Here is a 23,249-nt window from a genome sequence, read left to right on the forward strand (position 1 = left end):
ATAGTGGTGATCATAAATGTTCAGTAGTTATAGTTACATAAGCAGCTTTAAAAACCTGCCTGTCAGGGATTTGAATGTGTATAAACTGCTAATTTAATACTGTAAAATGGGGGATTTTAATTATTTTTTTTAAATAATCTGATTTTTTTCCAGAAAAATAACATCTGCAGCCTGTGTTTACAAATAATAATTTAATACCCTGCTGGAAATATCAAAATCAGAGTTCTGTGCACCATTTTGATCCATTTATCTAACTTTACCACTTCGTAAAAGGCTGTTTTGTGTTTTATCTCTATTCTCTTGAGGAAGCAGTGAAGCCCAAAGACGCCACAAAACATCACATCCCACGAGGAGGATGTCAGGCTTTTGGCAAAGTAAAAAGAATCCTCAAATATACAGGATATCTAAGAGCAACACACGCAAACACACAGGCGGAGTTTAGTTCGCGTCACACAGATGAAATATTGGTCCTCTGGGCAAATCACAGAGTAGACAGCTGGCGGAAGTTTTGATTTAAAAGCTGAAAATTAGTAGAATAAATGTGTGTTGTGCTGCCCCCTAGCACACACAGAAGAGTGAGGAGCCCCAAAGGACCGAGTGGAGGAAAATATCCTGTTTGGTTGGCGGTGGTAATTGAATGGAGCAGAACTCTGGGAAACAGTCTGCAGCCGTTGACAAAGAGGAAAAAAGGCCATTTCTCAATACAGGTGACTGATATTATTCCTGGACTGAGGCCCTTTTCCCCGCCAACGTCTGTCCAGGAATTGAGCCGTAACACTGAACACAGCAGGAAGACAGATTGACGGAGAGAAAACTCTTAGCAGCAAACCGTATAAAAGAGAAACCTCTCTAGTGAAGGATGCATTAGGTTCCGACAAACTTAAAAATTGTTGCAGCCTTGACACGAGTGTGACCTTAGCCTTGATGCTTGCAGGTATAAATCACATCCAAGGTTCCTCTGGCAGCACCAACTGTCAGCTCAAATTAACGTATTAGCTTATTTAACCCAACAAAAGTAAATTAGAGCACATGTGCACAGAAGGAAAAGCAAGCAGAGAAAACTGGGTGTAAATACATGACTACATATTTAAAGAATGTACAAAAAGAGCCTAACTGGAGACAACAAACTATTGAAGAAAGCAAGTCCTGAGCTTTATCAACACTTTCTTTGGTTCATTTATTTGATTTAGAGGTTTAAAAAAAAAAAATCTCCCCCATTGACCAGGCTGAGGGTAAGACTTCTCTGAATATTTGCAGTATTCAGTTTTTCATGTGCTCAATTTCATAATTTTCTTTGAGGTTATTAAGGTCTTATCTTGTCGTATCTTATCTTACAACCTGTTCTAAACTGGAAGACAGAGTGAAAAGTTGCCTCTTGTAGACTATTGATGATGGTGATGGAGGTGCAGAGTGATATTAGATGATAGTAAAAGTGTTGCCAATGTGAAAAGCGCTACAAATACTTGAAAAAGGGACCAAAACAGAAACTAAAATGCCTGGACCTTCTCTAACCTCCATGCATCTGTGCTAACAGACCTTTTAATGATGATGCTAACAGCTAACTGGTGTAAATTTTACCATGTTGAAAACCGTTAGCATACTAATACTTGCTAATTAGCAGGTAACACTGATGGAATTCCGTCCATTTTTCCCATTTATCTGTGAAGTTGGTCGCGGTGGCGGCGGGCTGAACAGGGCATTGCAGATGTCCTCAGGCCAAGCAACATTTTCCAATTCTTCCTCAAGGATTGCAAGGTGTTGCTGAGCCAGATGAGATGTGCAATCCCTCTGGACGTGTAGAGAAAACCAAAAGCAAGTAACGTTCAGTAAATTCAACTGCACTGTGTAAATTCAGTTGAATTCAATTCAAGATTCACAACATATGTGATCTCAAAGTGCTTAGCATAGTAAGGTACAGACCTTACAAATTACAAACACAGAACAGAGAAAACCCAACCAATCTTGCCTTTGGATTCTCTATGAGCAACGGTGGGAATCAAAAAAAAAAAAAAAAGAATAAAGAGAGGTGAAAAAAACCCTTCGACAGAAACAGGCTCAGGGAAGGCGGCCATCTGCCTCGACTGGTTGGGTGAGAGTGTGGATGAAGAGGTAGGGGATAGTACGTGAAATCAGCAACAGCTGTGCTTATAGCAGCAGCCAATCAACTGTAAAGGTCATCCATAAACATGACAGGGAGCAGAATTACTTGAAATTATATGTGAAGGAGAATAAGGAGGGAGAATATCTGAAAGTATCTGCTTTTCTTCACCTCAGACAGATGAGATGTCAAACAATTGCTTGAATCCTGAATTTTTAGTGTTGAAATCATAAATAAACTATGGGTGTCTTGCCTATCATTGAACTTCTCTTGTCCTGGACTATTGCCCCTATTAGACTATGCATCTCAGTTCATCAGTAAACTTCTGTCCATCTCACACTCCATTTATTTCCATCACTTGTGAACAAGATTGTGAAATTCCTTTGCCTGAGACAGTAATGGACTGGTTTCTGGCAGAGAACAACCTCAGACTTTACAGTGATGACTCTCTGAATGTGCACTGAAGGTCAAAGCTTCATGAAGCCAACAGAATCACATCATCTGCAAAAAAGCTGATTTTCAGATGTCTCCAAATGTCAGTGAAGTGAGAAACACCATTTGTTTTTCAGGTATTTGGTCAAAACCAAAGATTTTACAACCAAAATGTTGTGTAGGTGATGGCACTAGATGGAACTACAATGGATTATCAGAAACAGTAGGATTCCTTATAGTGGTCCTGAACAAAAATGGTGATCTGACTCTCTGACAATCAGACTCATGCCGATAACAATGACTAAACTGGCACAATTTCTCAAATAAAACAACTAAAAGGAAGAACACATTAAGTATTTTAACATGTGTCACAATGTAAACATATACCTGTTCTTGAAGCTAGTGTTCACTGTGTGCATCATTCATTGACAAATAAATGTACTACTGATGTTCTATCTTATAATAACAGAATACTACCATGAATACATATGATAATGTTGTCCAATATGAGATTAGCCATCTGACTGTCTGTATAAACCAAACTGCATTAATGGCACCACCAGGAGCAATAACTAGTTGTATAATAGTTAGCATACAGTCCCTTATTATCTTCTTTAAAGAAGTATTTTCAGATATTTTTTGTTACACAATTAAGAAGAACTTTCAGAGCCTGTTTGTGGCGTCCAGTGGATGATAGTCACTGAAACTCTGAAATAATTTGGAAAAACTGTGACTTTACAGTTGTGGCATCGCTTATTATGTCATACCGCTTTTGGAATTTATAATACAAAATCCTCTTTAAAAGAAACTAAACTCAAAGTTATAAAAGCCCAAGCTGAGGCAGAACAGAGTGATGGTGCAGATAACAGAGAAGGACCTGAAGAGTCACACTCCAGAGGTTTTACTGTAATGAAGCCTCTCAGTTCACAGACAATTGAGTGTAAATGCAGCCGTAGGAATTGTTTGTCTCTTTAGCACTGTAAGAAAGCTCAGTAATGCTGTGTCAGTGTGTTTATTTAGGGATTGTGTGGACTGAGGGACTGCAGGTATTGACTTTGGATTACAACTGTAAAGAATCTTTTTTACTTGGTGTTACCTTGTCAAAACTTTAATTATTTCAGTATAAAAGCTCAAATATTCACCTTAAAAGACAAAATCAACCAAAGTTTAGTGGTTTAATGTTTTGTAAGGTAGCTGTAGTGTGCAAATCTTTACAGAAAATAAACCTAATGAAGTCTCCAGCTTGGATTGAGGCATAGGACTGGACAAGCCACAAAAGCTACAAAAGATTTTCATCACTGACCAGAAGCAACACATACCTTACAATTTAGAAAACAGAGTAATTTTCAAATTTTTTTTTCTGTCCATTAATCTACTAACTCATTCCCTCAAGAAATCAAAAGTACTGCTTTATTTCAACTGTGTGTCATCGTATAATGCAGAACAGTGCAAAGTGTAAGCTAGGATGTGTCATTACAATTCTACAAAGTTAACTTCTATTTCATGGCTGCTGTGTTAAATTAATGGAACACTTAGGTTTTACATTTACAATTTAGAATCAGAAGGCTAGAATTCCAATTTCACTTCCCCAAAGTTATTTAATATTAGGTTGTAGACCTTGATGAAAAGTTCCAAATCTAGAGAGTTTAGTTAAAGTAAACTGTTATTATGGTGGGAAAGACACCAAGCTGGAATGGTTTAACATTAAGATGCAATTTAGTGCATGATGGGAAATGTAGGATCCAGTGTATTTGGACCTTAATCCACACTCATCTATCTCTCAACCCCCCGCCAAGACCAAACAAGGGGAACAACAATAACTGCATTTTTTGTAACCGTTTATTTGTCAAGTAGAAAAAAGCAAACTGTACTGTAAATTAGCGCCAAAAACAAGTTTATTTACACTGAAAAATCTTGAAATTGGCTTTCTCCAAACTCTAGAAACATTAGTCAACATAAATGTAGAAAATTAGCAACATGTTAAATTCAAATTCACATCAGGAGAGCTACTGCTGTGTTCTTCGGCTGGAACTTTCTGGGTTTAATAACGCAGATTAAGGCCCATTTATGCTTTCTGTAACCGCATGTACAGGCTCCACCATGTACCATGTAGCCCCCAGACATCCATGTGGTCCAAAATGTGTGACTGCTGGCACAACTACACAAATCCTGTTCTCATTCTCCACGCTTTTATAATTCATTGAAAGAGTTGTAGTTGAAATAGTTGCTACCAAACTTTGGAGGAACTTTAATTTGTACACACAAACAAGGCGCAAATCTCTAAATTCTCTAGATTTCCTGTGCTAAGTTAATATGTCTTCTTTGGGAACTTTCTGAAGTGGGACTAGAAAGGATTAGAAAATATGATTATGTCATCAGAGTTACATATACTGAGTTATGGCTAAGTCATGCACTCTGTATCCGCAGGTCTGCAAGTGTTCGCATTCAAATTTGAAACTGCCCACAGTGCAAGCACGACAAAACAAATGCCTGTCCTCATCCTCCACACCTTTATAATTCATTATTAAAGGGTTGTAATTGAATTAGTTGCTAACAGACATTTCAAGTTTTCATTTGTATGCATACAACATAGTGGGAATTTCTAAATTCTCCAGATATCCTGTGCGATGTTGGCCCCTGACTCTATACTCGATCCTGTATAAAGTGTAAAGACACTGCTTTTCAAAAATAAACCTGCAGAACAACGATAAATTTTCTAACAGTTTATTTGTCAAGTAGAAAAAAGCAAATGTGATCTGTTCAGCTACATTTAGCATTTTTGTACATTAGTGCCTGAAACAAGTTTATTTATACTGAAAATTCTTGAAATCGCCTCCCGTTCTCCAAACTCCTGCTGTTGAGGAAGGAGACGAAAAAGCATTAGTTAATGTAAAAGTACAATATTAGCAACATGCACCGCAAAATTCATGACTGTTTGCGCTGCTAGCATAACTAAACAAAAGATTGTTAATCCTCCACAACTTTGAAATTCCTCAATAACAGTAGAAATTGAAGTAGTCACTGCTGGACTTTAGAGGAGCTTTAATTTGTTCGCACAAATAAAGTGGGAACTTCTAAATTCTCCAGATATCCGGTGCTATGTGAACACACTGCAGGAAAAATCTCTGAAGCCAGTTCATTTACTCTGAAAAGTCTTAACATTGTCTCCTGTTCTATAAACTCCTGCATTTCAGGAAGGAGACGTAAAAATGGTAAAGGTAAAAGTAGAACGTTGGTGACATGCAGTCCAAAATTTGTGACTGTAGGCACTACTAGCATAACTACACAAATGCCTGTTCTGACGAGAGACTGTATAAAGAGATTCTCCGTCCTCCACACCTTTATAATTCTTTTAAGTAGTCATTGTCAGACTTCAAAGGATGTGTAATTTGTACGCACAAACAAAGTTGGGATTTCTACTCTCTCCAGATATCCTGTGCTAAGTCTGCCTCTGACACTTTGCAGAACAACAGTAACTTTTTCTAACAGTTTATTTTTCGAGAAGAAAAAATCTGATCTGTTCAACTACATGTAGCAGTCTTGTACATTAGTGCCTGAAACACATTTATTTACACTGAAAATTCTTGAAATTGCCTCCCATTCTCCAAACTCCTGCTGTTCATTTCAGTCTGCTGTTCATCCACTTTATTCTCCTTCCTCCCACACTGGAAATTCATGTGTCTGCATCTTCACGTCACACTGCAACAGGCCTCTCCCAGCAACAGATAAGACGGCAACATCTTGGCCAACAGTCATAAAGCTGGGCAGTGCTGTTGGTGCAGCGGTGCCTGGATGTCGCCACAGTGGCAGTAAAAGCTGCAGCCTTTTTCTGCTGACGGGCTGTGTTTTCACCCAATTCGGACCCGGTCGCCATAAAGCGCAGTTGGAACACAACCTTTGGTCGACGCTGGCTCAATCAGCATGCAGGAGAAAACACGCCCTGCTTGTACACACAAACATGTATGAATTTGCACACACAGATTTAAATGGCATTGTGCACCGGAGCTGAAATCAACATGAGCAAATATACCAAACATCTTTGTAGAAATGCTCGATAGACAATAAAGTGCAGGGTTCAGACTGATAATGGTAAATATTGGAAGATATGGCCAGGAGTTGAAGAGATTTTACTGGAAATGCAGAAAAAAAAATACCTGACAGTTTAAATTTCAGAACTTTTTTACTTTGAAATGATCATATAATTAACTAAAATAGTTTTTATATTTATGTGTTTGTGTTATGGATGAAAACAGTGTTACAATTTTAAGTTATCTTCCTGAGTCACTGTTGCAACTGCATGAAATAATGAGCTGGTTGACATAAATAGCTTTAAAAAGTCCTCAGAAGGGAGCTGGATTTCTCTTTTTGTTTCCTGGGTAAGAACCATCTTCAGTAACCAAAAAAGACAAATCCAGCTGTTTTTTTACTGAAACTGTTAGGATTTCAATGACCTACATAATTGAGAATCTCAGATATATCTGGGATAATGCATAACTGTACACTGTTTGTGTGCAATTAGACCAACAACACTAGAAAAACATGGTCTGCTCACTGAAAAATAACAAGTAAACTAAATGCATAGAAAGAAAACTCATTCTCAAGCTTTTTACACTGACAAAAAACTCATTAATTACTGCCACTGCAGTTTAAAGAGACTGTAATTTCAGTGTATTGTGTGCATGATGTTCAGAGGATACAAGACAAGCCAAATAAGCTGTGTGCACACTATAATAAATAATATAATAAAGGTTTTAACGACACCTGGAAGTTTAACTCTACCTGCTTTACAGGTGTTCACCCAATTATGATAGATTAGAAGCAACTTTACATGGCAAATATGTGCATATTTCCAAAAATAATATTTGACGTAGATTGTAAATGGTTGTCAGAAGGATGCAGGGATGAAAGAAAACCTAGAAACTTCAGTGCAAACATCCAGATTTGTTCATGTGGCTTCTGCTGAGCTCTGACCTTGTGTTAAGGTCAACAAAGATGTTCAGTACAATGGATATTGCCTGAACATGAAGCAAGCACCCAGCATATTTTTATAACTTGTATAGTTAAACTGATGGACAATTGGTTGAAAGAGGATTAAAAAAATAAAGTATGAACTGCTAAAATAGTTGGCTTCAAGAAGTCGAGTCAGTTTAATTTATTAACTTATTAGCAGTGAATTATCATTTGAAATATGCAACCAAAATGTAATAATCAGTAAAAACAAAAAATAAATGGCAATAGCTTGCTAAAATAGTTAACTAAAAATAATGTATAGCTAATATTAGTTTAACTGTTGACATTAGAGGCTAAAAGTAGTGAATTACATTTGAAATAGTTAGCTAAAAATGATTAACATCTGCAAATAATCTGATAAAAATAATAGTAGTTGCCATCAGTTAGCTGAAATAGCTAAAATAATGTATTAGGTGATTAAAAGAGTGGCTAAAAGCAGTGAATCAACATGTGAAATGCTGGTGTAAAAATGCATTAACAGCTGAAAATAATCAGTAAAAATGGAAGTAGTTAATAGCTGAAATAGTTAACTAAAATAATGTATAGCTAATATTGGTTTGACTGTTGAAATTGGTGACTAAAAGTAGTGTATTACATTTGAAATAGTTAGCTAAAATTGATTAACATCTGCTAATAATCGGTTAAAAAAATAGCAAAAGTTGCCAACAGTTAGCTGAAACAGTTAGCTAAAAATAATGTAACGCCAGTATCAGTTTAACTGTTGAAATTGGTGGCTAATAGTAGTGAATTAACATTAAAAATACTGAGTCAAAATGTATTAACAGGTGAAATAATCAGCAAAAAACAAGCAGTAACTAACAGTTAGCTAAAACAGTTAGCTAAAAAATAACGCTGCACTAATATTGGGCTAGCACTTGAAATGGGAAGCTAAAAGTAGGAAATTAACATTTAAAATATCTAATAGTAATGGCTAAGTGGTTAAGCCTCTTAACTAAACAGTTAGCTAAAACTTGAAATAGCTGAAAAGAACTGATTTAAAAAATGGCCATGAGTTGAATTAGTTAGCCAACAGTAATGGCTCATTGGTTGAAATAGCCCATTAAAATGATATAAAGCTTGAGGAGCAGTTGAAATAGTTGTTTAAATTAAGATTTTGTAATAGCTAAAATAATAATGAAGAAGAAATGGTAAAGAGTTGAAAAAATTAGCTGAAAATGAAATGGCTAATTAGTTAAAACTAAGAATCATGTTCAGGTAAGGGTACCAGATTAACATATTTAAAATAACTAAAAGTATAACCTTAACATTTGAAGTTTTTAGCTGAATGTAAAGGCTAAACAGTTGAACAAGCAAACTAAAAGTATTAAATGAATGAAAGTCAGATTCGGTCCCTGCAGGAGGTTGTAGAACAAATGCAAACACGACCAAACTGACCTTAGAGTATTAATATCCAGTTTATAATTTTTTCATAAACAAATACAATTAAGTGGTGCTAACTTGATGTCAGAGTCGACCTTCCTGCAGCAAAATTTGTGCATGTGCATATTAAAACATGTTAACATGCAACTCGGCTGCAGTTTCTAAACACCATTTTCCATTTGCATTTGTCAGACAACAAATGATTGTGTTTAATTCTCACTTTTTCAGTCACAAAGTGGCTGCAAGCACACAGGAGATGCACCAAAAAGTAGCACATCAGCTTAATATTATTGCTGTTTGCTGGGAGAGAATGGAGAGAGTATGAGTTTATATGAGAGCTGTTCTCACAGTGCCGTTTCATTGTGGTTTTATTTCTCCACTAAGGAAGAGAAAGTCCTGATGAAACCTCTGTACTGAGAATTTATGTCTGCAGGACAAAAAACATGAAAAAAAATTAAAATTTCTCATTTATGACATAAAAATCCACCTCTAACCACAAGGAATGAGCACATTACTTCAAATCCCTTGAAGATCTTTGTGAGATTTACTCGAAAATCAAACTAGTACTCTCATAAACCAAATATGTAAAATGTGAATCAGTTTATTAACCGGAAGAGATTCCAAACAGCATCAAATAAAACAGAGGAAACACAGAGAGAGAACATTAAAATTCCCTTACATATTGACAAAACAGATAATAAAATTAGATAATGGCAAGAATAATTTCACACTTTTATTGTTTTGCCTTTAATTTCTGAAAAGAAAAAATAAATCCGTCATTATTCCAAAGCAGTAAAATGATAAACTTTTGATCACTGGTCCTGATTTTGTCACAAGACGCCGCTTATACCTGCTGCGTCTTGTAAAAACAGATCTAATATAATCTAAGCATCACAGCTCAGATCCAAACGGCCGCTTGGCGAGGAGGAAACCGTGAGCGCCGGGTAATGACTGGCTGCTTTTAGTGTCCACAATGACTTTTAACTGTCCTTATCTCAACATAAATAATGTGCCTATAAAAGTTAATCATCTACATGTTGGTAATGAGACGTGTTCGACAGCCATAAAAAAGGTATTTTCTGTCTGTCTTCTTTCTTGCAGTGAGAATAACATGTTGAAAATGTCCGTGTGTTCTTGATAAACCCAACGAAGCAGCTCCAAAATGAACGTAAACTCACTTATGAGCTATAAAAAGGGTTTTCTGTACCCACATCTTTCTGCATTGCAGTTGATTGTCTTTGCATTAGTGTGTCTGGTGTCTCCAAAAATAGACTTTTTTATTTAGTAATAGGTAGTTGTTGTTGTTGTTGTCCCGCTGAGGAAGTTTTAGCTTGTTGGATCATCAGCGTCCAACGTCTTCGCTGTGGATAATAAACACTGCAGTCCGAGTGTTGAAGTCGAGTCTTACAGAGCCAGTGTGTTTATAGCGAGTAGATCAGATGCCCCCAGGTAGCCTTTAGCCTTTAGCATTAGCTCCTTTTGGTTCAACATAGTTCCTCCACAGCTCCAGAGTCACATCGAGCAGCATACAGGAGGCCGATTGAAGCCATTACGAGGACGGATGTGCCGACTCATGCTTGGGACAGAGCGCACCAGGAGTTCTGTGTCACCATGGAGGTCGGGGTAAAGGGATAATCCTCATATTTAATGTCCACGTGTCCCGATCCTGCGCTGTCTAACTGAGAAGTTGTCTGCAGTCAGGAAAGAGAAATACAAACCTGAGCAAACTTTCACATTTTCACCATGAGAAGTATTATTTTGCTTTAAAATGTCTTTCTAAACTTTCTGAAGTCTGAGAAAAGACCAGAAACCCTGACTATGTCATTGAAAAGTTGAGAAAGATGTAAAAACATTGGCAAATTTTCAAATTCACACCTTGAGAAGTCCTTTTTTTTTAACTTTAAAATGTCTTTCTAAACTGTCTGAGGTCTGAGAAATGACTAGAAACCCTGATTATGTCATTGAAAAGTTTAGAAAGACATAAAAACATTAGCAAACTTTGAAATTAACTCATGAGAAGTATTATTTTGCTTTAAAATGTCTTTCTAAACTTCCTGAAGTCTGAGAAAAGACTACAAACCCTGATTATGTCACTGGAAAGTTTAGAAAGACGTAAAAATAGGAGCAAACTTTCAAATGCATACTATGAGAAGTTCTTGTTTCTACTTTAAAATGTCTTTTTAAGCAGAACAAAAAAGGGGGGAAAAGTTAAACATTTTTTTTTAAGATGCTCAAAAGAATTATAGGTAAATGAATAACTGGATGGACATCTTCATATACTGTAATGAATAGTCTTTTAAAGGAACAAACTAACTCAGCCAACTGGTGTTATTAGCAGTTAGCTTGTCTATCACGATTTCTTGACAAATAAGCTAACTTAGCCGGCTGGTGTTATTAGCAGAGCTCTCCATCTGCAGTAGTTCACCTCGTATAATTGATTTTTTTTTGAATAGCAACAAATGAAAACATGCTGCAAAAATGAAATCAGAGTTTTATTGTCATGGATGAGATAACGAGATATTTTTCTGTAAGGAACTTCCTTTACTGTCTAGTCTCATGTGTTAGATGCCAACTACTGTCCTGTGCCAACACTGTAAGCCTGCAACAATCAACTATTTCCATCATCAAAACACACTGTCTGACTGTTAGTTTTCTGTCACAAACCAATTATAATTCAAAGATTAAAATGTCTGGAAATGGTGACATTTACTGAAATATATGCATCATTATTCCATGAAGTGGGCATATCCACAGAACAACCAAAAATTACACTAAAAATTAAGTCTACCATCACAGACGTCACACTTTAGAAGCTGAAATGACAGATTGTTTTCTATGTAATTTTAAGGGTTTGGTGAAGTAGCAGAGTGTGAAGGACATGGTATCTAGAGCTCTCATATGTGTTACTGTATTGGATTTTTAAGACAGATTTCAAAAAGCTGGGGCTGCTCAGTGGCTTTCGCCTTGCAGCTAGAAGATCCCTGGTTCACATCCCGGCTTTCCCGGAATCTTTCTGCATGGAGTTTCCATGTTCTCCCTGTGCATGTGTGTGTTTTCACCGGGTGCTTCCTCCCACAGTCTAAAAACATGCTGAGGTTAATTAGCAACTCTAAACTGTCTGTAGGTGTGAATGTGAGAGTGATTGTTTGTCTCTATATGTAGTCCTGTGATAGACTGACGACCTGTCCAGGGTATCTCCTGACCTCACTGTAAGTCAGCTGGAACAGACTCCAGCCTCCCCGTGACTCTAATGAGGGTTAAGCGGTGTATAGATAATGGATGGACGGATTAATGGACTTTCACAGAGCGTCGCAAGTATTGCAGAAGCATTGGGAACAGGTTTTGCTGCACAAGGATACTACTTCAATGGGGATAGTGGCCAAATTAACTTAAGGTAAATTTTACATTTTTACAGGCACAGTCTTGTCATTTTTTGATCAACCCTTGTATATTCTCTTTCATTGGAACTGGTCTACAAAAGGGATTTCATTGCCAATGCACAACAATAACTACCCTTTTGTTTATCAAATGGTTAGAAATTACAGAAAAAAGGAAAAAGAAAATATAAATGTCAAATAAAGTAACATGGAGTCAATGCCTCTACTGCATGTAGATAGAATATGCTCACGATCATGCATTATCACCCCCTTAAGGACCATTATGGATGGATGGATGGATGGATGGTGGATGGATGGATGGATGGATGGATGGATGGATGGTGGGTGGGTGGATGGATGGATGGATGGATGGTGGATGATGGATGGATGGATGGATGGATGGATGGATGGATGGATGGTGGGTGGATGGATGGATGGATGGATGGATGGTGGATGGATGGATGGATGGATGGATGGTGGATGGATGGATGGTGGATGGATGGATGGATGGTGGGATGGATGGATGGATGGATGGATGGATGGATGGATGGTGGATGGATGGATGGTGGGTGGATGGATGGTGGGTGGATGGATGGATGGTGGATGGATGGATGGATGGATGGATGGATGGATGGATGGTGGGTGGATGGATGGATGGATGGATGGATGGATGGATGGATGATGGATGGATGGATGGATGGTGGATGGATGGATGGATGGATGGATGGATGGATGGATGGTGGGTGGGTGGGTGGATGGATGGATGGTGGGTGGATGGATGGATGGATGGATGGTGGGATGGATGGATGGATGGATGGTGGATGGATGGATGGATGGATGGATGGTGGGTGGATGGATGGATGGATGGATGGATGGATGGTGGATGGATGGTGGATGGATGGATGGATGGATGGTGGGTGGATGGATGGATGGATGGATGGATGGATGGATGGATTGGTGGATGGATGGATGGATGGATGGATGGATGGATGGTGGGTGGGTGGATGGATGGATGGATGGATGGTGGATGGATGGATGGATGGATGGATGGATGGATGGATGGATGGATGGATGGATGGATGGTGGGTGGATGGATGGATGGATGGATGGTGGGTGGATAGATGGATGGTGGATGGATGGATGGATGGATGGATGGATGGATGGATGGATGGATGGATGGATGGTGGATGGATGGATGGATGGATGGATGGTGGATGGATGGATGGATGGATGGATGGATGGATGGATGGTGGGTGGATGGATGGTGGATGGATGGATGGATGGATGGATGGATGGATGGATGGATGGATGGTGGGTGGATGGATGGATGGATGGATGGATGGATGGATGGATGGATGGATGGATGGATGGATGGATGGTGGGTGGATGAATGGTGGATGGATGGATGGATGGATGGATGGATGGATGGATGGATGGATGGATGGATGGATGATGGGTGGATTGGTGGATGGATGGATGGATGGATGGATGGATGGATGGATGGATGGATGGATGGATGGATGGATGGATGGATGGATGATGGGTGGATTGGTGGATGGATGGATGGATGGATGGATGGATGGATGGATGGATGGATGGATGGATGGATGGATGGATGGATGGATGGATTTCAGAAAGCTGCTTTATGGATTTGATGTAGCTGCTTGAAGACTCATTTTAATTTGCTGTTTAACGCCGTCCTACACGGTGTGATGGAGAGTCTGACAGATTTACCCGGGTTGCAGGTGTGACGGTCTGTCCGGCGTACGGTGATGGAGCCATGTTGGGTTCACTCTTTATGGTGGAGGCGTGTTCTGAGACTGACAGGGAGGTCGGGGAGCTGGTGTTGGAGGTGTTGGATCCTAAAGGACCATCAGGAGAATCAGATGAATCGTTCACATCATGTTATGGAAACACTACTGAACCTTTTAACTCCTGATCTCACCTGTGGAGGTTTTATTCTTGGGCATCTTGGGTTTGCGCTTCCTGGTCTGGATGCTTTCTTTCTTCATGGCCAGAGGTCTGGGCACCTGAAGGGAGTAAAGCAAGACAAATCACTGCTACAACAGAGACCACTGTGTCACATCTTGTCCTCCCACACTGATAACAAAACCCTCGGAGAGGTTTTACGCTCCGCAAATAACGAACGCAAGAAAACTCCCCTGAGGAGCTGTTGTGGAGCAGGAAGAGCCTCTTCTGTGCAACCTACCCCATGTAGCTTCATGTAGAGGCCGCAGGCGTTGCACACCGGTTCCCCCTCGGCGTTGCGTCTCCACAGTGTGGTGGTGCTGGTGTGGCAGTTGCTGCAGCAGAGTCCGGCCCGGCGGGACGTGGTCTGCTGCAGGAGGGGACATGTGAACGGGAAACTGTCATTTTTCTGAAACCCAAATGATGAATCACAGTCAGAAATAGTCTTACGGCACAAACTTCCTTCACGTAAAGTTTAAGACACTTGTGTCTCAATTTTTACAGTGAACTGGTACAACATCAATGAACAAACACTCCAGTATTTTAGCAGTTCAACAACCTGCTTAAGGGTCATTCCAGAGCTGGAGGACATTTCACATTCCACCCATCAAATTTCAAATAATCCATGTACAAAATACTAAAACATGCAGTAGTTGTGTAAATGTACTTGTCCTGAGACCAAATCTAAAAATAAACTAGGAGAAAAGAACATTTGAAAATGTTTTTAAAATACTAAAGAAGTCTGAAGTTCCCCCTAAAATGCCATTTTTCTCTTGTCCCATCCCACTGATGACCAAATTGAATCCCAAATAAAATAGTTAAAATGAAATTTAAATCTCCTTTTTTTTGGTAATATTTTTTCATTGATGTCTCTTGTAATCATGGGAACATTTTTTTTTTTTAAATCAACATAATATTTTAAATAATAATTATTATGCATGGAACGTGTGTCACACAACAACCCTGTTAGTAGAACCTTTGTAGCTGGTAGAAGAAGAAAACAGTGAATCACATGAAACGCTGGAATTAACATAATCAAACAGTTTTCCTAAAGAATGTGTAGAGCAAAGCTATGTCCTCTCCTCTATTTTTCATATTTTCATCACATTGTCAGCCTTGATTGAATGTCTCACTCTACCTCATATTATCAGGATCAGACTAATTCTTTGGACTGTTTCCCATCAGTCAGTTTGTCCTCTTGGTCAGCAGTAACAGCAGCTAAATATCTAGCTTCTACTGCTGAGAAAAAGCTAACATTAGCATGGATTAGCAACCCTGTTACTGTGATTAGAGTAGGGTTAGCAAACAACACAGAAAACATGGAATGAACCATTGATGTGTAAACTGAGCCAATCAAGCCTTTGATAGTTTATTACCTATTATTGATGAATATGGAGCAGAAATTGTAAAAGAGAAGGTTTGTTTTTCAAACATTTTGAAGCCCAAATGTCCTCCAGTTCTGGAATGACCCATCAGTCTTTCTGGTGTGAATATCTGCTGGTTTTGTAGCTTGAGCAGCAGCCAAGAGTCACGTTGCTGCAGAGCCTTGTCTAAAAACAGCTCGTACTAAGGGCAAGGCCAGAGCAGGACAAACAAAAAGCTGAGAAAACAGCCAGGTAGTGGACAGAGATTATTGGGCAACTCGCAGCCACAGCTGCTCTTAAGAGGGAAGTTCCTGAGAAGCAAACAGCCATGGAGCTTCGACACACCAACAGACAACAACTATTTTTAAATCATTTAATCTGCCTTAATTTTAGTGAATTTAGTCATAGCAGGCATTAAGAAACTGGTCATGTGAGCACAATTCACATAATAATTGTTAAAAAGCAAAAGTAGTAGCAGAATATTTGTATTAAATACTCTCAGTGCACCAACACGTGTTCTATAATCAAGTTTTACTTTTAATTCAGTGGTAAAAAACATAACATCTCCCCTAAAACTGCTCATATAAGCACAATATGCACAGTATCATGATGCAGATTTAATCTTTTTGAAGTAAAACAAGTCAGAATGTTATAAAGACTAAATGACGACAATCTGCTTTTTGCATCAAAGACAATTTGGGGAATTTTGGGAGAAGCAAAGCTGTTAATACTCAGTTATCCTTTTTTCTCATTCTACGAAAGCAAAAAATATCACAAAATCTGCATTTTCATTCTAAACTAAATATTTTTTTGGTTCTTTTGTAATGGTGGACTGTTTTTAAAATCATTTTTTCACAGTTTACTGACAAATTGTAAATCACTTTGTTTTGAAAAAATAAGCTTAAGATGATCTCATGTTTTATTTTATAGAATCCTACATTAGAATTTCCATCAGAGCTGCAACAATAAGTCAGTTTTCTAGTCAGTTACACTGATTTAGATGCAAAATATCTGCTGATCTGGCCTCTCAGATGCGAGGATTTGATAATTTTATTTTGATGTGATAAGAAATTAATCTTTAATAGAATCAAGCAAGACATTTAACAACGTTATATTAGTCTTTTCATCCTGCTTTTCGACATTTTACGGTCGAAATAATACGTTTATTAGTGGGATAAGAAATAGCAGATTAATCATTAATTTCTATTTCAGTGGAGTAGAAGCAATCCCAAGATAAATACAACTGAATTACTTGATTTCTGGCTTGTTGTTGTTATTTTGGACCTGAAGAACTATTGTTGTGAAAATTACAACAATAACACTAAACAGTGTGTGTTTATGTACATAAAAATCAATAAATAAAAATAAAGTGAGACAATTTTTCCCTTTGAAATGTAAAAAAGTGGGCGTACAGAGTGCTGGAATAACGTGCTTCAGGGTTTCATGTGCGTAAAATCCACCTCTCCGTGCGTCTTACCAGTCGTTTCTGCGGTTTGATGAGCGGCCGGTTGATTCCGTTCATCCTGTGGTAAAGTCCGCAGGCGTTGCACAGGTAGTGTCCCGTACCGTCTCTGCGCCACAGCGGCGTGGACACGGAGCCGCAGTTGACGCATTCTCTGCCCTCGGTGGGCATGTCATCCATCAGTTCTGACAAAGGAAAAACACACACAACAAAAGTTTTACTCGCAAATCACCTCAGAGAATCCACGAACTATTAGTTCAGCATTTGTGTAGAGCTGGCTGGATGATTTATTTCATTTTAGGGTTTTATGACAATATTTTGAACATTTTACTTGAGCCTCTTCTCAACATTTCCGCACTATAGTATCTCTTCAATAATCCAAAACTCCTCCCTTTGTGTTTTTATTTCTGCTTCCTGCGTATTTAGATGCGTAATATCGCACCAACGTCATTCCAGTTTATCGTCGTCTGTGTCGTTTCTCAACTTTTACGCATCTATAATTTATTTTTAATATTGCTAAATCCTCTCCCTTTTTGATTTAACTTTTCCTTCTGTACATTTGGTTGCGTAATGTGGCACCAACAACATTCCACTTTATCGTCCTGTGAACGTTTTCTCAACTTTAACACCCATAATATATATTTATTATTATTATATCTCCTCTCTTATTGATTTTGCATTTCCTCCTGGACTTTCACATGCGCAATGTGGCTCTAACAATGTTCCAATTTATCGTTCTGTGAACATTGTCAACTTTTACGCACCATAATATCTCTTTAGTAATCCTAAAACTTCTCATTTTTGTTTTCCTTTTGCTTCCTATGTATTTGGATGCGTAAAGTGGCACCAACAGCACTGCAGTTTATCGTTCTTTGAACATTTTCTCAACTTTTACGCACCATAATATCTCTTTAATATTCCTGTATCTCCTCCCTTATTGATTTTGTTCTGGACTTTCAGATGCATAATGTGGCTCGAACAACGTTCCATTTTATCGTCCTGTGAACATTATCTCAACTTTTATGCATCCAGAATATCACTGCAATAACACTAAAACTTCGTCCTGATTGATTTTGCGTTTCCTCTTGGGAATTTAGATGCGTAATGTGGCACCAGTAACATTCCAGTTTATCGTTCTGTGAAGCTTTTGTCAACTTTAATGCGCCATAATATCACTTTAATACCACTAAAACTCCTCCCTTGTTGTTTTTTCTTTTGCTTCCAGCGTATTTAGATGCGTATGTGGCACTAACAACGTTGCAGTTTATAGTCCTTTGAACATTTCCTCAACTTTTACGCATCTCTGTAATATCTCTAAATCTCCTCCCTTATTGATCTTGCGTTTCCTCCTGGATATTTTGGTGCGTAAGGTGGCACCAGTAACATTCCAGTTTATCGTCCTGTGAACTCTTTGGAACCCGTGGGGGCTGTTGGGGATGTTCGGGTTCTAGTTTGAGGCCAAAGCGTGATGAATCGCCAGCGGAGGAATTTAACCCGCAGCTCCTCCTCCTCCCTGTGATGAAGAGAGATCAAACCCCCGAGAATGAATCAGCATGGAGACAGACTGATGGAGGAATCTGTTTTGGAGGCGGGTGTGCGCGCTGCGTTATCAGGGGTCCCCCTCCATGCATCACGGCTCTGACACACGACGGACTCCTGGCATCAATTGTCCAGATTCCTGATCCGTCAGCTGAGAGACGCAGACCGAGGAGGCCGAGGCTCTGTTTGAACTTGTCATCGTGATTCTTTTTATTCCAGAAGAACAAAAACTGAGCAAAACGACAATTTTTGCTCATGCTCTTTGGATTGGAGCCACTTTTTGGATCAAGTTAGACTTAAATTTATAATAGAAGCAGATAGAAAATGACTTCAGGTCCAGCTTGCTATGAATTATCACACATAATTACATCCCGTATAGAAAGAATACAGAGATAATAGCAAAGTTGTGTTACCATGTTTGCTCTGTTTGCAGCCTGACTGGGGTTAAATTTTGCTTTAAGTTTAAATATTGAACTTGAATTTGCAGTAAAGTTGTGTTTGTCACCTTTCTTTATTTTTTTTTCCGCCTCCAATTCTAATTTAGAAAACCAACAGTGAAGTAGTGTAAAGCTGCTACAATCAAGTATTTCCATCATAAATATATCTGACAGTTACTTTACTGAAATAAAACAATAATTATTCACTGATTAAATTGTCAGGAAATGGTGAAATATACACATATTTATTCCCTAAAGTGAATATATTTCTCACAGCAACCAAAAATCCCCAAATTTTTGAGTTTACTGTCCTTAAAAAAGAGAAAATGTTCACATTTAAGAAGCTGGAATTGATGATTTTTTTTTTGTTTAAAAAAGTCACAAAAGGTAACAATCTCATATATTAGTCAACATTTCCACCCTTTTTGCTCCAGGATGGTTGGTTTAAGGCAAATAAGGATCAAAACAGAGGTTTTTGATATACATATATGATACACCGTCACTGTATTGGGGCAAAAATAGAAGAAAATTACAGTCAGATATGAACTGATGATGGAAATAAGTGATTGTTGCAGACTCAGAGTACCTAAATCATGTTTTCAGTAAGAAATACACATACAAGAAATGTATATAGAGCATAAAATTACAGCTCAAAGTGTTATTTTAGTGTTACTGCTGTTTTTTTAATCATAAATTAAAATCCAGACTATCTCCTGTTAATATCCTTTTAGTGAAAACTGCACATAAAATCTATTTTTGCTCAGGAGAAGTTAAGATAATTAATCATTTATACAGAAAAAATACGGTAAAAAAACACTCCAGTCTTGTATATGAACAAATGTGTAAGATTACTGTGTTGATAAGATGTAAAATTAGCACGAAAAGAACACATGATGTCACTGCTGAGTCTGTCTGTGTGTTAATTAAGGAGAAACTGTTGCTCTTTAATTAAACTAAGGACAAAATTAGATTTAATGAATGTGACAGGATTTTTTTAAAGGTGTCAAACAGGCTGAAGACTCTGATCCAGGTGAGAAGTGATGAGTGAGGATTTAATTAACGTTCTAATTGATTGTTTTTAGCAGCTCCTCTCTGTGGAGAATGTGTATTGTTTGACTGAAACGTTGGATCGTTTAGAGGACTTTGATTAAATCTCTGACAGGAGCAGCTAATAAATAACAAGCACAGCGTCGTATGAGCTGCTTTCACCGCCTCTGATCAGACAAACGTGGAGGAACCGAACACTCAAATTTTAAAAACAATAATAAAATATTTTCAAATGGTTGATTTCAGTCATTTTGTGCAACGATATTAGTGTATTGAGGCATGAAATTTCTAATTTTGCTGCGTATTTTGGATAATTTAAGACTTATTATAACGCATAATAAAAACTAGAATCCTTATCAGTTTATGATTTACAGTATTTGCAGGAAAAGACCTTCATGTGTGATTTTGCACTTTTTAAAAACGTTGGAAATTGTTGAAATAAACGCACATATTCAACTAAAATCCACATTATTCGATTTTAGGATAGATTTTATAAACATTTTTTTCCACGACTAAACCTTTTTATTTAGCACTATAGCCAGGATAGAATATTATTTTTAGTAATATAGAATGCTTTATTGGTTTATAATGTTTCTATTCTTAGGATTATTACAGTGACTACGTAACTCGGTTTAAGGGTTTTCTGGTCTGTTCTTACCCAGACTGGGCCTCCTCCCGGACAGACCTCCCTGCCGGCCCTGCAGACTGATCACTCCGCTCTCGAAGGGTCCCGGTGTCCAGGAGGACGTCGCCATCTCGGGGCTCACGTACGCGTACGGGCTGGAGTAGGAGCCTCCAACCGAGCGCACCAGAGCGCCTCCGTACTGATCCGCCCGGGCTCCGTTCCCGAGCACCAGCGGGCTCTGGTAGGCGGCGTCCCGGCCCGTGTTGGAGCTCACCGGCGGGCTGTGCGAGTAGGAGAATCCGTGGGAAGGGTGAGGGCTGCTGGGCGTGAAGGAAGAGCCGTCCGTGGCGGTCTGAGGCCAGCCGTGGGGTCCGCCGAGGCCGTGGGACTGATGGGGGGAGTCGCAGGTCTGCAGGTAGGGCAGCGTGGGCAGCATGGCCGGGACTCTGGTGGTGGGGACGTAGACCGGAGAGCTGGCCGAGGGGTGGAGGTAGTTCCCGCTGTCGTGCGCATAAGCGGACTGGTTGGAGGACAAGGTCAGACTTTGGTACATTTTCACGATTTTTTAGGTCCTTTGTGAAAACTGGAAATCACAGGGGTGATTCTTTTGGGTTGGTCTCAGTCCTGTTTGTGGGATACTCTCCACGCGTAAAGCTTCTTCCAACGTCTCCTGAAGAACTTTTTTGATCCTTTTTGAAGATAACTGTAGAGATTCTTGTCCTGCAAGAAATATTCAGAGAGATATTTTTATTACATTTAAGAGCTGAAAAAGTTCCAGAGGTAACTGAATTTACACATTTGGAGTGTTTTTATCCATCCTATAAGCGAGTTATTGCGCTATAATCCAAAAACAATAGTTTAAATTTTATCCGTGACACACGAAAGAAGCAGAAGGAAAAAGTTCTCATATCATCAGTCATATTTCAGCTTTGTACTATCAACTCTGACTGACACGAAAAGGATTAAAACGACATTAACAATCGCTGATATCTGTGCGCGCAGATAGAGGCGACTATCAGCGACCCCACATATCCTGCTGCTGCCTCATTAAATCCTAACTGTAACGGAAACCAAATCAAACAACACAACAGATAGCGAGCCCCGCTCCGTATCTGCCGCGCGTATATTTTCTATCAATAGCCTCAAATCATATAAAAAAATGTTGATAAAAGCTCTCCGCTGCGTACAGGAGGAACACAATTTATTCCCAAGGGCTCTCAGTGTATTATCTCACCAGATAAGGACGGTCGGGTGATAAAGCAGTCCGGTCCTCCAGCAGCCCAAACCTCTATAGAGGAGCGCAGTGGACAAACTTTGTCACTCCGCACAGGCACACACTGACTATGGAGCAGCACCGCGGAGCCTTTTTCAAAATCGTGCGTAAAAGTTGTGCGCAAAGATCGGAGACGAATGTAACCAAAGTGGCTGTGTTTTTTTATTTCCACTGCAGCGCTGCTCTTCCTCTCGGTGTATCTGCAGATAGTTACTGTCGCTGATAATTGCTGATATGGGTGTGCTCCTATTCGCTCTCCTACTGGAAATTTTGTACGGGAGAGAAACACGTGACGCAGCCCGCAGCTCCGAGGTAGGCCCTAAAGGTGGGGAGAGAGGAGGGAGGGCGGCGAGGAGGGAGGACCTCTGGGTGAGGGAAGGGAGGAGAGGGTCCAAAGCTCAGGAGGGAAGGGGTCCAAAAGATCTAACAGCACCTGCAGTTTAGAAAAAGGATTTAAAAAAAAAAAAAAAAAAAAAAAAAAAAAAGCCGGTTCATTTTTTTGCGCTTTTACGCACGGAATTACGCTTGTTTCTAGGTTTGCCGCCGGGCTGCAAAAAATTCTGGATTTGATTGCTGCCTTACTTTGCACTTCTCTGGCGGTTCCTAACCCCATAATATCTCAGCTCTACTAATTGAAATTAGAAGAGAATAATCAAACCGGAACTCGTGAAATTTCTTCAAAAGTGACACCGTTAAGGGTTTTATCTGATGGGAGTTTAACCAGCGGTGTTGGAGCTGTAACTCTGCAGTAAAATGTGTTGAAAAGTGAGAGTTGGTGGCGTTTTATAGGGAAATAAATGAGTTCTCTTTAAAAACCGCAGTATGATAAGAAACAACTAACCAGGAACCAGTAGGAAAAAAAATCAGCAGCACAGAGATGTGAAGGGACTTAAAGAAAATCTAAAACAGAACTCTGTGTTCTGGACAATCTGTGCTAATAATCAGGGCACATTAATAACGTAAATTTGTTTCTTTTTTAAAGCTAATTACAGTGTTTCGTATAATTACATTTGGCCACGAAAATAGGCAAAACGGACATTATCTAAATTTAGAAGAAATATAGATTAATTGTTTAATAGAAACAAATACTTCAGAGGTTAAAACTTAAAAAAAAGCAATCTGAACATGACCATCATTTTAATAAAGAATAGCTCAACATGAACTAAAGGAAAAGCAGAATCTGTATTAAACATTAGTTCATGAGCCTGAGTGAGTTTATTTTCGATTAAAATTTGTG

General features: G+C 38.9%; 1 protein-coding gene across 2 annotated transcripts; it reads right to left on the reverse strand.

Annotated features, from left to right (window-relative positions):
* Positions 1-9,505: 9,505 nt before the first annotated feature.
* gata5 (GATA binding protein 5) lies at positions 9,506-22,267 on the reverse strand. Of its 2 annotated transcripts, none has more exons than XM_035954216.2 (7): positions 21,974-22,267; positions 20,773-21,459; positions 17,107-17,276; positions 14,507-14,674; positions 14,243-14,327; positions 14,032-14,159; positions 9,506-10,611 (listed from the first exon to the last, which is right to left on the reverse strand). In XM_035954216.2, exons 2-7 carry the CDS (start codon positions 21,290-21,292, stop codon positions 10,492-10,494), a joined length of 1,191 nt encoding a protein of 396 aa, XP_035810109.1. In that variant the 5' UTR covers positions 21,293-21,459; positions 21,974-22,267; the 3' UTR covers positions 9,506-10,491. The 2 variants fall into 2 exon arrangements, with proteins under 2 accessions (XP_035810109.1, XP_035810112.1); XM_035954219.2 differs by having other exon boundaries at positions 14,507-14,635; positions 21,974-22,266.
* Between the last annotated feature and the right edge of the window lie 982 nt (positions 22,268-23,249).

This window comes from Amphiprion ocellaris, chromosome 8, assembly GCF_022539595.1.
Source record: "Amphiprion ocellaris isolate individual 3 ecotype Okinawa chromosome 8, ASM2253959v1, whole genome shotgun sequence".
Classification (NCBI taxonomy): domain Eukaryota; kingdom Metazoa; phylum Chordata; class Actinopteri; family Pomacentridae; genus Amphiprion; species Amphiprion ocellaris.

What these genes read in the sequence shown, in the direction of transcription:
- gata5 (XM_035954216.2), bottom strand. Translation starts at nt 21,292, where the DNA reads ATGTACCAAAGTCTGACCTTGTCCTCCAACCAGTCCGCTTATGCGCAC. An exon ending in TCAAACCGCAGAAACGACTG is followed by an intron (nt 14,675 to 17,106) that starts GTAAGACGCACG and finishes TTTGGGTTTCAG; the next exon opens with AAAAATGACAGTTTCCCGTT. An exon ending in CAAGAATAAAACCTCCACAG is followed by an intron (nt 14,160 to 14,242) that starts GTGAGATCAGGA and finishes ATGGTCCTTTAG; the next exon opens with GATCCAACACCTCCAACACC.